General features: G+C 35.2%; 1 protein-coding gene and 1 long non-coding RNA gene across 2 annotated transcripts in view; one reads left to right on the forward strand and one right to left on the reverse strand.

Annotated features, from left to right (window-relative positions):
- The window catches only part of ST8SIA6 (ST8 alpha-N-acetyl-neuraminide alpha-2,8-sialyltransferase 6), a 134,287-nt gene extending 131,059 nt beyond the window's left edge, over positions 1–3,228 (forward strand). Inside the window, 2 exon segments of the mRNA NM_001287030.1 lie at positions 1,185–1,277; positions 2,760–3,228. Coding sequence (NP_001273959.1) covers positions 1,185–1,277; positions 2,760–3,228 — 562 coding nt within the window.
- The window catches only part of LOC111091443, a 51,772-nt gene continuing 40,146 nt past the window's right edge, over positions 1,542–13,167 (reverse strand). Inside the window, exons 4-6 of the long non-coding RNA XR_005355270.1 lie at positions 12,166–12,252; positions 2,941–3,070; positions 1,542–1,847 (exon numbers count right to left, since the gene is read on the reverse strand). This is a non-coding gene — a long non-coding RNA (uncharacterized LOC111091443). The remainder of the gene's footprint in view (positions 1,848–2,940; positions 3,071–12,165; positions 12,253–13,167) is intronic.

The raw sequence follows: 13,167 nt of genomic DNA on the forward strand, positions 1-13,167 counted from the left end.
GGTCATGGTCATTAAAATTTATTTAAATTTTAAGCCTGTACTTTGACTGCACATGTTCAGAGTTTTATCATGACAGTCTGGGAACTGCTTATTATGATTTGTTTTCCGTTTCAAAAGTTGGGGAGCTACTAGTTAAGTGGGTAAGGAACAAAAAGAGATGATGAGTGGTTTTACAAACTACCACTGTATGTAGACAATACTCAATATTTCTCCTTGGAGTCTCCTATGATACTCTCTTGGAAATCACCTTTGATTTTAAAAAATATATGGGACTGTATTAGAAAGTAGATTTGTTATTACAGGATGTCCATTAATGAAGGCATTTCTGTATTATCTGTGATTAATATGTATTTTTCCCAAGGTGCCATATTTAATTATTTTCTAACATCTTTTTTTATCAATGAGAGATGGACACGGTCCATTTGAGTTTATGTTTCATGGAGTGTGGAATACTGTTTCAAGCTCAGTTCTCCAGAACACATCAACTTGAAACAGCTTTCCTTAGGAAGCACTCAGATGCTCCCTTTGTATGTATAGCTTTAAAGAAATGGTCTACTTGAAATTCTGCAAACAATACTTAGGGTGTCATAACCAACTTTCCCTTTTTTTGTGAAAGGAATATAACTACTCAGAATTACAATTCTTAATTTGTTTTGAGTACTAAAAACAAATTAGTACTCAAAAGAGGAAGAGAACATTTATATGAAAACATCATTATGAGAACATTGGGGTTTTATTTATTAACAGCATAATTTGCTAGAAAAACTATCCATATGGGAATCAGGAGATTTCAGGGTTTGGAGACTTTTTTTTTTTTTTTTAATGTAGTCTTTGCTTCTGGCAGACTCTGTAAACTTGTTGCAGTCCCTCTGTTTTTTTTTTTTTTTTAATCTGTAAATTGATGATCATACCACTGTGGGAATAGAATTAATAGAAATAACAATTCTAATAAAAGGATTATTAACTCTTCAAAAGCTAGGCAAGGTAATGTCATTTCTCATTTTGATATGTGTAAGGGTCTTAATATTGAAAGCTTTTATCAAATTTATGTATTTCGCAGAACCCCATAACAGCTATGATTTTCTTCAATAAAATGACAGTGATCATATGTGTACAGGTAAGTGTACACAGTTTTTTTTATAAGTTGCATTTTGAAAATACCTTTTTTTTTTTTCAAATTTCAGATGTAACCTCCCCCCAATCACAGGAAATATTAGTAAAGATGTTGGGAGCAAAACCAATGTTGTGACTGTAAATCCCAGTATCATAAGACTAAAGTAAGTATCTCTGACTTATACAACTGTTTGAGAACATTTATTGTTTAACGTGTTTCTTAGTTTGAACACTAATCTTGTTGCTCAAATGACTTGCAATACAGCCAGAATGATTTTTGGGGAAAGATATAAGAATATATTCATATTTTACTTTCTTCGAGGTTGTAGCTTATAAGAGGTATGAGCAACTTTACCTCTTTTTTTTTAAAGAAACCCATTTTATTTTATTTTAGGGACTTTATTTATTTATTTTTTTTTTTGGGGGACTTTATTTTTTAAAGTAAACTCTACACCTAATGTGAGGCTCAAACTTTAAAACCCTGAAATCAAGAGTTGTACATTCTACCTCTGAACCAGCTGGGCTACCCAACCAATTGCACTTCCAATGTCATAAGCTGAATATTACTAATCAAGTGAAAACTCATTTATCTCTTCATCTTTTTTAACAATAGTGAAGTTACTTTTGAGAACTTTCTTTCAGAATGTTAGCATTACTCTTTTATCTTGGGAGCAGTTTCTTGATGAAACAGTTTATTTAGAAACTTCAGAGAATGAATGAGGCTTTAGGAGAACCTGGCAAAAAAAAAAAAAAAAAAAAAGAAATTTTTACTATGGATAGTTTATTACCAAAAAATAATTCCTATATTTCATTTGCACAGTGTAGCCACTAAAAAATGTTCCTGATTAGTAAAAATCCCATACATACATTGTTTTCATCAAAATTGACTAATAATTAGTAAAAATCCCATACATTGTTTTCACCAAAATTGACTAATAATTATTATTAATACAATACACCATAAAAGTATATACTCATATAGTTCTAGAATCCCTTAAGATAATACAAAATATTGTACCTGTATCCCAAAAGTTTACTTTCTATACACAGACAATCATGCATACTAGTATATTTACTAAGGTAGTATGTAAATCAAGCATATAAAGCTATGGCAATACATAGAGGAAATTTAAAATGTGTGTGTGTGTATGAATATAGTTTTTTAAGGTTCTTTAAAGGAAACCTATTTTATGATCACATGTACAAAAAGATACACAGAGCACAAGTGTACAACTCAGTGATTTTTTTAATGTATAGACATTTTAAGAGTGTGCTATGTTTAGGAAAACATTAATCATTATTAATTTGGAAGATATTTCTGTATCAAAAAGCAACCTTAGAGAAAAAAATTACTGAGCTGGAAGATAATGTAAGAAATGTGTGTCCAGTAAGGATATAGCCCAGTAAGAAAATAAAAGTAGAAGCCTAGGGACACTACGAAAAGAGAGATGAACACCTAGACCTTGATACTTACAGGCACCTTACTTGTACTTGGCCTCTGAATTCAGGGTTTGTCTCTTATATACAGCAGGGATATAGATGGTTCAGTGGCTCGGCCGGTGGTAAATTCAGCCCATGTAACCAAAAATGCTACTTGATTATAATGATGATGTTTGTTTGTTTGTTTGTTTGTTTTAATTTGGCAGATATGGGAACTTAAAGAAAAAGAAGGAAATATTTCTGGAGGACATTGCAACCTATGGAGACGCATTCCTTCTCCTGCCAGCGTTTTCTTTCAGGGCCAACACGATTGCCTCTTTCAAAGTGTATAGCACACTCAAAGAGTCTAATGCAAGACAAAAGGTTATATTTTTCCATCCCAAGTACCTGAGAAATCTTGCCCTTTTCTGGAGAACCGAGGGAGTAACAGAGTTTCGCCTGTCCTCTGGCTTGATGATCACAAGCGTGGCAGTTGAACTGTGTGAGCACGTGAAGCTGTATGGATTTTGGCCCTTCTCTAGAACGGTGAAAGACACACCTGTCAGTCATCACTACTACGACAACAACTTACCTAAACGTGGTTTCCATGAGATGCCCAAAGAATATAGACAAATTCTCCAACTTCACTTGAAAGGAATCCTCAAATTACAATTTAGCAAATGTGAAATAGCCTAAGCATAGTGTCTTAAAATGGGAATAGTTTTAATAGAATGCAGTAGGTGAGAAACAGTGTTTTCAAATCCTAAAAGCAGTGGATGTAGAACATAATAGGAAAAGTCTTGAAACTTGCTTTGATTAAAGCTCCTTGCTAAGGTTGCAATCTCAGCAACTCATGGAGTTGTTCGATCTTCTTCACTTTCCCTCCTTGTAAAATGGGGACCATGATAATCTAACTCACGATAGGAAAACGACATAATCTATGAAAACTCTTGCCAAAGGATTTGGCGTGAGCTAGGGACTTGGTAAATATTTCCCTGTTACTGTCTCTAAGAGCTCTTTCCACTCTCACTGGGCTGATAATAAAAGTCATGCTGTTTTGAAGACCTTTCCTGGAGAGAACAGCTGAATTGCCTGTATTCATTGGGGTTCTTTCCTGAGCAGGCATCTCTATTATTAATAATATCCTTCTCATCCTTCTTCCTGTCCTAAAGAGTGCATCTAAGAAATTACTGTAAACCCTTGATTATCCAGGAAAGAAGTCTTCCTCTTCGGGTGGTAATACGCCTACCTCTGATTACCTTCACTGGGGTCGTTAGCTGCAATGATGTGCCAGTTGGATTTAGGCCAGTTTTTTTCCTCCTCCATTTTTATTTTTAAATGACTCCTTAAAATTTATATTAACTTCCTGCCTTACTCTTAAGCCTCTTCCACTGACAGGAGCTGTTTTAAAAGCATGAAGAGTTAATAATACCCAGTTTTTCTTACCTGTTGTCTGTGGTGTCACACTTTGTAAAAAATAATAAATCATTATTAAAAAATAATGATCAAACAGCTCCTTCATGCCAGGCCCTATAGCAGACTCTGTGAGAGGGACACAAGGGTAACCAAGTTCTGCAGGAGGAAGCTGACATGTGTATGATCTACCACCATGATACAATATGATAAATGTTATTACCACAGCTACGAATAAAGTAGGAGGAGGAACAGAGGCAAGAGTAATTAAACCTGTTTCTGTTTCAGAGAAGAGGTAATTTCTGAATAAAAACCCAGAAAGTGAGTAAGATGTTAACAGATAAAGAGAGGTTCTAGGTAGAGGGAATAAAAAAGTTGTCCCCTTCATTCTAATTCATCAAAATGAGGATATTTTAAGGTAAATCATGGTCTTTTCCCCAAGAACTGTCACTTGAAGGGAGGTTGTAGCATGTGAGAATGGTGGCTTGGGCCTGCCTCTGTGAAACACAAGTTAACAATGACCTAACAGATGTCAGAGGAAAGCTGTAAGGATTAAAATACACAAAAACTTAAGGAAGAGACTTAAGTCTCTTAAGGAAAGGTGTATTATTTACATGAGAAATAAGACTAATAATTTAGCCATCCATATCAAAGCTTAAGTGCTACTGAATATTGCCATTTTTACATCATGCCCGTACATTATGATGCTACCTGTTAACATAGATCATCCCTTCATCCACTGGATAAGTTTTTTAACTTAACTAAGTAACTATATTCCTACTTTCCCTGCTTGTCTTTGTACCATCACGAGGAGAGTAGAAATAGTGGAGCAAACTTGTCAGCATGCCGCATTAATTACAAATAAAGATCTGAATTCTTATCTTAGCCAGATGATTGTTTTACTAAATGTTCTCTTTTCAGAACACTTTGCTGTTATTGCTTATTTTGGCAAAGTACCTCTTTCATTTCATTGTGGTTGACATTTTTTGTGCCTTTCTTTGTTCACATTTTATTTCTTCTTCTATCACAGATGAAACCTATTAGCTCCGTAAATTACCTCAAAGTTCATATATAAATATTTTCCAAAAGGGACATGCTTTTAGTTACATGAGGTCTAATTTATTTATCTTTCTTTTTGTGATGATAAATAAGTGGCTGTTTTCTGCAACTTCTAATGGATTTAATTTGCTTTTAAAAATCTGCTAGCAGTAGTAGTAATGTCTATCATGTTACTAACAGTGGATTATTAAAAATAGAACACTCTAATACTTTATGGTTAGTAAAATGTTTCCCTTAAAATGTTTTCTGGGGAGTATAAATTAAACTTCTCTTTTTGATGGTATGGGAAATATGTGATTAGTGAGTAAAAACGAGAGAATATACTGAAATCAACCATTAAATATACTGTATGGAGATAAGTTACTTTAATAAAAATTACATGTGATTAGGACAGAATTTACTTAAGTTTTTCCCGTACAACTTTCTATTTTATCTTCGGAAATTTTCTCTAGACTATCAAAATAGAATCTTTAAGTGTCAACAATAACAAATTTCAGAAGTGTTCAAAATGATATGTGTTGGTTCACAAACTTCTCTGGAGCTCCCCAGGCAAATTCCAAAACTGGCCCCTGTACACAGAGCACAAGGAAAGACCAAAGAAGAAGGCAGGCCACTCCACATTGTTGGTGGCGGTTTTAATAAGTTGAGACCTTGCATATGGGATCATCTTGGGTGGCTGCAAGACTAGTAGATCTCCACATTTGTCTGGTAATCTTAAATGTTTGTGTAGAGGCCTGCACTGAGTTCAGATGTGTATATTGTCCAGGTGGTCTCAACACCACATCACTATCTTGAGGCTGTTTCCTTTGGAGCAGCTTTTGGAATCAGGGAAGGCAAAGAGAATGCATGCCAGGCAAATAGAATGTACAGGGGAGGGAGAAAGGAGCCTCCATTTGCCAGGGCTCAGCTCACGGGTCAACGGGGTATCATGTCCTATCGATGACCTCCCCCAACACTGAGAGGGCAAGAAGCAGCATCCTAATGATACCCATGTTTGGTAAAGTTCAGTAGAAAAAAAGTTGTGGAGAAAATTGTAGACCTTTCCACATGAACATAACTAAAGTTGGTGTTCTATTTAACATTTATATTGACATTTGTACTGCCATTATGAAGGCATGTTGAAATTTTGCAACAATCTCAGCTAGGATCACCTGTTAACCAAAAGTCTGGTCAAAAAGAACATGTGCATTCTTTCTCTTTCCCAAGTTGATCTGTAACTGTTGTGAAATATGTGGGAGGCCTCAATCACATCTTAACATTTCCTTTTTGGCAGAGGACAACAGTATACATGTTCTATTATGATATGTCAATAATGTCCTTTTGTTCTAAAGGAGAATTTTTTAAACTTCCTAAAATACAATAGAACATAAATTTTGATAACATGTCAGCCACATGAGTTGTAAGTCATAAGCAACAGTTCTTTTTGTTCTATAATGGTAAATTACCACAAGTTTCAAAACCAAAAGAAAACTATGACCTCCACCTTATAGATTTATGGATTTTCCACTAAGTCTCACGGTGACACGCTCAAGAATCTGTGGGTGTAATGAGCATTGCTTAAATGTTGATGGATTAGATTTGATCTTCTGCTCTTAAACTTGAAGTGCATCCATGGGCATTGAAAATAGAAAGTCTGAGTACTGGTGCTAGACAGTACTAAACTTTACTTGGGACTCCAGCTCATAATACCACATGTTGCCAGTTTCTAGGGGAAATACTAACTTGCTTAATTCTATTTTTTACTTGTTCAGCATCACTGGGCAATGTAACCAAATAGCAAGATTCTAAAACAATTTTCATCCAAATCTGAGGATAAGGCAAAAATGTTCATTTAAGCATGTAGTCCATAGTGCTGTAAGGTCCCTGGAAAGGACTCCATGAACAATTGCATAGAGTTTAGCGTTATGCAGTATAATAGTCCTTGAAGTCTCTGATTTTTTTTTTCCTAACAAAAGGGAAAGGCAAATAGATCATGACTCTCATGAAAGAAGATTTCCTTCTGCATGTAAATATGTGGGCTCTCAGCCAGGTAATCAACCAAGGACTTTTTTTTTTTTTTTTTTGGAGGACTCTCTATGTATAGAATACTGAATTAAGCCATAAATCAGACCAGTTTGAGGCTAGTTTTTTTCTTGCTTACAAAAAAATGTACCAACTCAGTACTATATCATGTCATTCACTCTAAATCATTTCATGAATTTCAGGAAGCTTTGGGAAAATTGGAAAATGTTACAGATAACAGATCTGCTCACATCCTAAATAGCTACCTTAGAAGTATGGTTAAGATGCAACATGTAATATAGTTAAGACATTCAAAACATTTTATTTATGTACATGAAAATACATTGTTTTGCTAGTAAACACAAGGAATTTCAGAGAGTCACCAGAAGTATCTGAAGCACTTGAACCAATAAGACTATATCTTATTTTTGATTTTTAAAAAATCCACTGAGTAATTTCGTTTCCTATTTGCATATGGCCTCAGAGGCTGACTCCATAGTGGAACTCACAAATACACTCCTGAAGATGGGTGAACAGGAGTATCCTTCTAGCCCATCTTATCTTCTCTGGGTCATCACTCTTCTGAGAGCAATCTTTTTATCAAGAAAATGTGAGTGATACGTGATAAAGATACATTGTATACATAATAGAGAAAAGGTATTCTTTTCCCATACTTTCTTCTGTCCCTCTCCTTTCTTCCTTTTCAGGGACACCAGTTAACACACATGAAACTTCTCAAAATTTGTTAGAGATTACTGACTCTCCTTTTATCTGTTTATCTGTTCTTCCTTTTTTTTTTTTTGTTTTTCATTTTGGATGGTTCCTATTCCCATGTCTTCAACTCGACTAATATTTTCTTTTCCAGTGTCTAATCTGATGTCAATCCCATCCAGTGTGTTTTTATTTTATCTTTTCATTTTTAAAAAATATTTTATTTATTTATTCATGAGACACAAAGAGAGAGACAGAGACATAGGCAAAAGGAGAAGCAGGCTCCCTGTGGGGAGCCTGATGTGGGACTTGATCCCAGGACCCCGGGATCACACCCTGAGCCAAAGGCAGATGCTCAACCACTGAACCATCCAGGCACCCCCCCGCCCAGGTATGTTTTTAATTTCAAACATTGTCGATGTTCAGTTTGTGCTTTTTATATCTGCTATGTCTTCCTTTAACATGCTTGTTCGTTCCTCTACCTTCTTGAACATATGGGATATACTTATAACCCTTTCAGTGTCCTTTTTAATTAATTCTATCATCTGTGTCGTTCCTGGATCTGTTTCCACTAGATTTTTCTCCTCAATATAAGCTGTATTTTTCTGCTTCTTTGAAAGCAGGGAAATTTTTTTATTGAATGCCAGATACTGTGAATTTTACTTTTGTGAGTGTTCAATATTTTGGTGTTCCTAAAAATAATGTTGATTTCTTCTGGGCAAAATTAAGTGACCTATATATAAACAGTTCATTCCTTTTTGAAGCTTATTTTTAGTGTTTGTTAGTTAAAACCATAGCAGTGCTTATGCTGGGGTAAATTTTTTCTCACACTGAGACAATACCCTTATGAGTGCCCTCCTGAGTGCCCCATGAATTACAAGATTTTCTTTTCTGTCTGGGAAGAATATGAATTATTCTATCCTTTTTAACTTTTAGGAGTTGTTTTGTCTGCTCCTTTTGGGTGTTTCTTTTTCCCAGGTTTAGGTATTTTCCTCACATATGCTGGTCAATGCTCAGCTGAAGGCTAGAGGAGATTTCTCTCCATGAAGCCTTCTGTACTCTGGATCTGCATTGGAAGTCCCTAACTCCTAAATCTGTAGCCTCTACTCAGACCAGTGAAGTGTGCCTAAGCTTCCCCTCCCTGTGCTGTGGCCTGGGAACCATCTAAGTAGTAAGCTAGGGCAACTGTGGGGCTCCACTGACCCATGCCCTTCCTGAGTTGCCTAATGTCCAATGCCTAAAAACCATCATTTCAATGATGGTTTCATTTCAATATATTTTGTCTGTTGGTTTTTAGTTGCTGTGGACAAGAGGCTAAATCTGGTCCCTGCTACTCTACCTTATCCAGAAGGAGAAATTCCCCTACAATTTTATTTTTGTAGTGTCTGTCACCTGTCTTTTCTTGGGGTTGCTGGAAATATCTTCTAGAAATTTCCTTTGCCCATCTGAAATTTGAGCCTTTTTTTAAAAAACCCAGGTTGTATGATAGACTACCAAAAGTCCCTGGGATCCCACGGGGCCCATTTTATCACAAGAATATAGTAAAAATATTTCATTAAGTGCTTGCTATCCACTTGGCACCTGTACAAGAACTTGGCTTACATTATTTTGTCTTATTTAAACCTAAGTCTGTGAGGTAGATTTGATTATCTCTATTTTTATATATGAGAAAACCAGCTAAGAGAGGCCGAGAAACTTGCCCAAGGTTATATAGCACACAAATGTCAGAGCTAAGTTTCAAATTCAGGTGGTATGCCTGAAGCTGGTGTGTTTCATCAATATTTTATTCTCTTTTTAGTGTTATTGTTGTTCATGTTGCTTTGTATGGAAAAATAACATTATCCAACATGTTTAAATTTTAGCATGTTATCCTCCTCTCTTTGGGTTTTTATTTCTTCAGTTGCCTTGGCCTTCTTGATAAGTTCCAAATTTTAACTTTTCTAAATTAAGGAGTGATGATTCAAGCTTGCACAATACATTTTTATATGTCCTACTATATTCGCTCTAAAGTTTAATTAATTTTGGAAGTTTCCAATATGTTGTATTCTCCTGAGTTCTTTTAGAAAGGAGTATTTAATGGGATAGATTAATTTCTTTTCTCAGCCTGACTCTGTTTTATTTGCTTTAAGGTGTGTGTGTGTGTGTGTGTGTGTGTGTGTGTGTGTGTGTGTGTGTTTTGGTGATATTCAATAAAATACCAATGCATTATTCTATTCCTTGCCTTTTGAGGACCTCAAAGAGATTTGAAATCCTTGCTTCAGCTATTGCAGAGTACTCTTTGGAGGCTAATATCACTACTCTCATCCGATATAGAAATGTGAGCAATCAGAAATCAGGGCTGTTAAAAGATTTGCCAAAGATCATTTTGAGCCAAGTTAATAGCAAGTACTCAGTGTGCCAGGCAACTAGCAAACCTGATACCATTTATTGAAAGCTCGTATTGCACCAAGCGCCGTGCATAATATTTTACATGTATTATCATGAATTCTCACAAGATTGCCATGTAGCTGTCAATCTGATTTTCTCAGATAGGAAAATGGCTCAGGAGGATCAGACTACCTTCAGCTGAAAATGTCATAAAGCTCCATCAAACTAGCTTAAACTGTAGAATTCTTGGCCACAGGTCTAGAAGTCCAAAACAGGGCAACCTAAGAATTTTGGTTCTGACTTCATTTCCCTGCAAGAGTCATGGGCTTAACTCAGTGTGTTGACTTCATCCTAAGACTCGTTGAACAAAAGCAGCACATGCAGGCCTCATAAATGTACATCTGTACATATCCAGAGAAGAGGAGAGAGTCACATCTTAACACAAGAGGTGCCAGAGGAAGGAGAAAGAGCTTTCTCCAAAGTCCCATCAAACCTTTCCTTGTTTCTCATGGGTTCACATTGGTCACACAAACATTCCTAAACCAATCATTGACAAAGGGAATATGGAGCCAACTTTTACAATTATTCCTACCCCTGGGATTAAAGGCTTCAAGGGGAATAAGTGTGTACCTGAACAAATTTAGTGTTCTGTTGAGAAGGAGGAAGGGAAAAAGAGATGTTGGGTGGATATCTAACCATAAGCTGCTACAAGTAATTTCCCATGTGTCACTCACCTATTAAGTGATTGAACTAGAGTTTGAACCCAAGTAGTTTGGCTCTAAGTTTCATGGTCTTTCTTAAAAACGCTAAAGCTTTTTATAGGTCGTCCTGTTGATTATGGAGAGAATATGCTATGTGGCCTTTAAATTTTTTTCCCCATAGAATTAGTTACTAGACATTAAATGCATTAGCTCCAGAAGCAATTCTCACAGAAATGATACCTGTTACATTTTCATTTTGGGCACTCATCATTCTTTGGTATTAATCAAAATATAATATGTAGGATCCCATACTCTTATTTGTTTTACTTGTAACACAGTGCTCTGATTAATTTTCATCAAATATGTGAAATGAAATGTTTACTCATGTGTGAAGTCTTAGAAATAAGCTATTAAAACTTTTACCTTATAGTAGACTTGCCGGGCTTGCTGATCTTTGAGTAAACACAGTGATATTTTAACAACTTTGTCTTAAGTACCCAATGCTGATGGGCTTCCCAGAATGGTACCCTTCTCATTAGGAATTTACTCAAGTTACTCTTCTGAGAATCATAAAATTCCCCATATATTAGCTGTAAGAATGGTTGGGCCTCTAGTAATAAACATCTCTGCAGAAAATGCTTATTTCCATTTTGCATCAGTAAGGCAATTGCTTATTGAACATTCATGTCCTGTTTCCCCCCACATAGTCCTAGTGTATTCTCATTTATTATCAGAAGAATCCAGTTCAAACATGTGTGATTCCCCAGTTTCTTTGAAATTGGAATTTCATAAGCAGGATTCAGTGGGGGCTGTACCATATAATTCAGTCAAAAGCTTAAAGTTTGGGCTTTAAACATTCTTAGCCAGAGATGCAATATTTCCACCTCTCTTGAGATTCGAGAGAACAGTATACCTAGTCTCATTGGACAAAAAGTTATGAGAATTGGCTTGGATTTTGAATGTTTTCTATTGTCACAGTGAATGGATTTTGTATTCATGAATGTGCAGCTTTTGAAAGGGCACAAAATTAAAAGACTGTGTGGTCAGCCCCATCTTCTCCCCCAGTCCATTCTATTACCAACTTCCTTTTGGGGCTGTGAATATATTTAATTTCCTTTTCCTATGCTAAGAAATTGGATAGAGGTACCTGCCCCTCAAAATATCTTCACAGAATAATGTGTTCAGTATGATAAAGACAAAAGGAACCTATTCACTGTTGCAGCATATTTAACTCTTGTCAGTTTGTCAAAATATTTCTAAGTAGAATGAAAGTTAGACATTGAAGTTGCTAGAGTAATTATCGCTCTCACGAGAATCAGGAAAATAGTCCATTAGGTGAAAAATAGCATTGGTCCTAATGACAACGTTGGTATCCACTTACTCAAGAGGAGGTGTTGGTATTTATTTTCTCTGTTGATAAAATATTTCTCCTACTGCCATGACACATTGATAACAGCAAATGACTTCACTGTTTATAAAAGACAAAAATAATGATTAACATTTTGACTGCACTTAGAAAAACAAGGAAACATTTGTTTCCTGGTTTTTTTTTTTTTTTTTTTTTTTTGTCTCTCTATTTTTTTTTTTTTTTGAGAAACTGCTAAAAATTCCACACTGTTTCTAAAGAAAGTTTCATTTCAGATAAATTCCCAATCCATTTGGTTTCATTTAATAACTACCTTTGGATGTATATACTTGTTTTATAACTAAACAGAGCACTTCAATAATAGACTACTTTAAAATGTTTGCATTTCCAAAACCTGGGTATCATTAAGAAGTGATGGCCATTTAATAAAGATAATATCAGCATATTCTATTATCATAGTGGATGTCATGTAGGTACTAAGCTATTTATAATTGGCCAAAATCAAAATGCATAGCCAAGCATAAGTAGAAAATAATTTTTCAGATTTGTAGTAAACCTTCACTAGCTTTTTTTTTTAGTTATGGATTATTTCATTGAATTCTTTGATGTTCTTGCCAGTATTATCCTCATTTTGTAAACAAGAACTTTGGAGTTTCTAAAAAGCCAGAAACTTGAACCAGATTATACAGCTAAGCAATGGAAGTTGGAAGAAATTGCATTTTTAAGCTTTTTACTTTTAAATACTTCAAACTTACAGAAAATGAGCAAGAATAGTATAACGAGTACCTTATCTATGCCACCATGTGGAATCAACAATTGATTGGAGGGTACAGTGAATTTACCATAATCTCTTACCCTAAATCAGCTTGTATTGTGTAAGAACAAGGTTGTTCTCTTACATAAGCTAAATATAATTTGTAAGGGATTTCGGGAAGCAAATTTTCTTCTCAATCAGATATGCTAAATTGTTTCCCTGATCTGGATGAAGAGCGAGACTGTTAGTTACATATATATATA

The sequence above is a fragment of the Canis lupus genome, chromosome 2, assembly GCF_011100685.1.
Source record: "Canis lupus familiaris isolate Mischka breed German Shepherd chromosome 2, alternate assembly UU_Cfam_GSD_1.0, whole genome shotgun sequence".
NCBI lineage: Eukaryota > Metazoa > Chordata > Mammalia > Carnivora > Canidae > Canis > Canis lupus.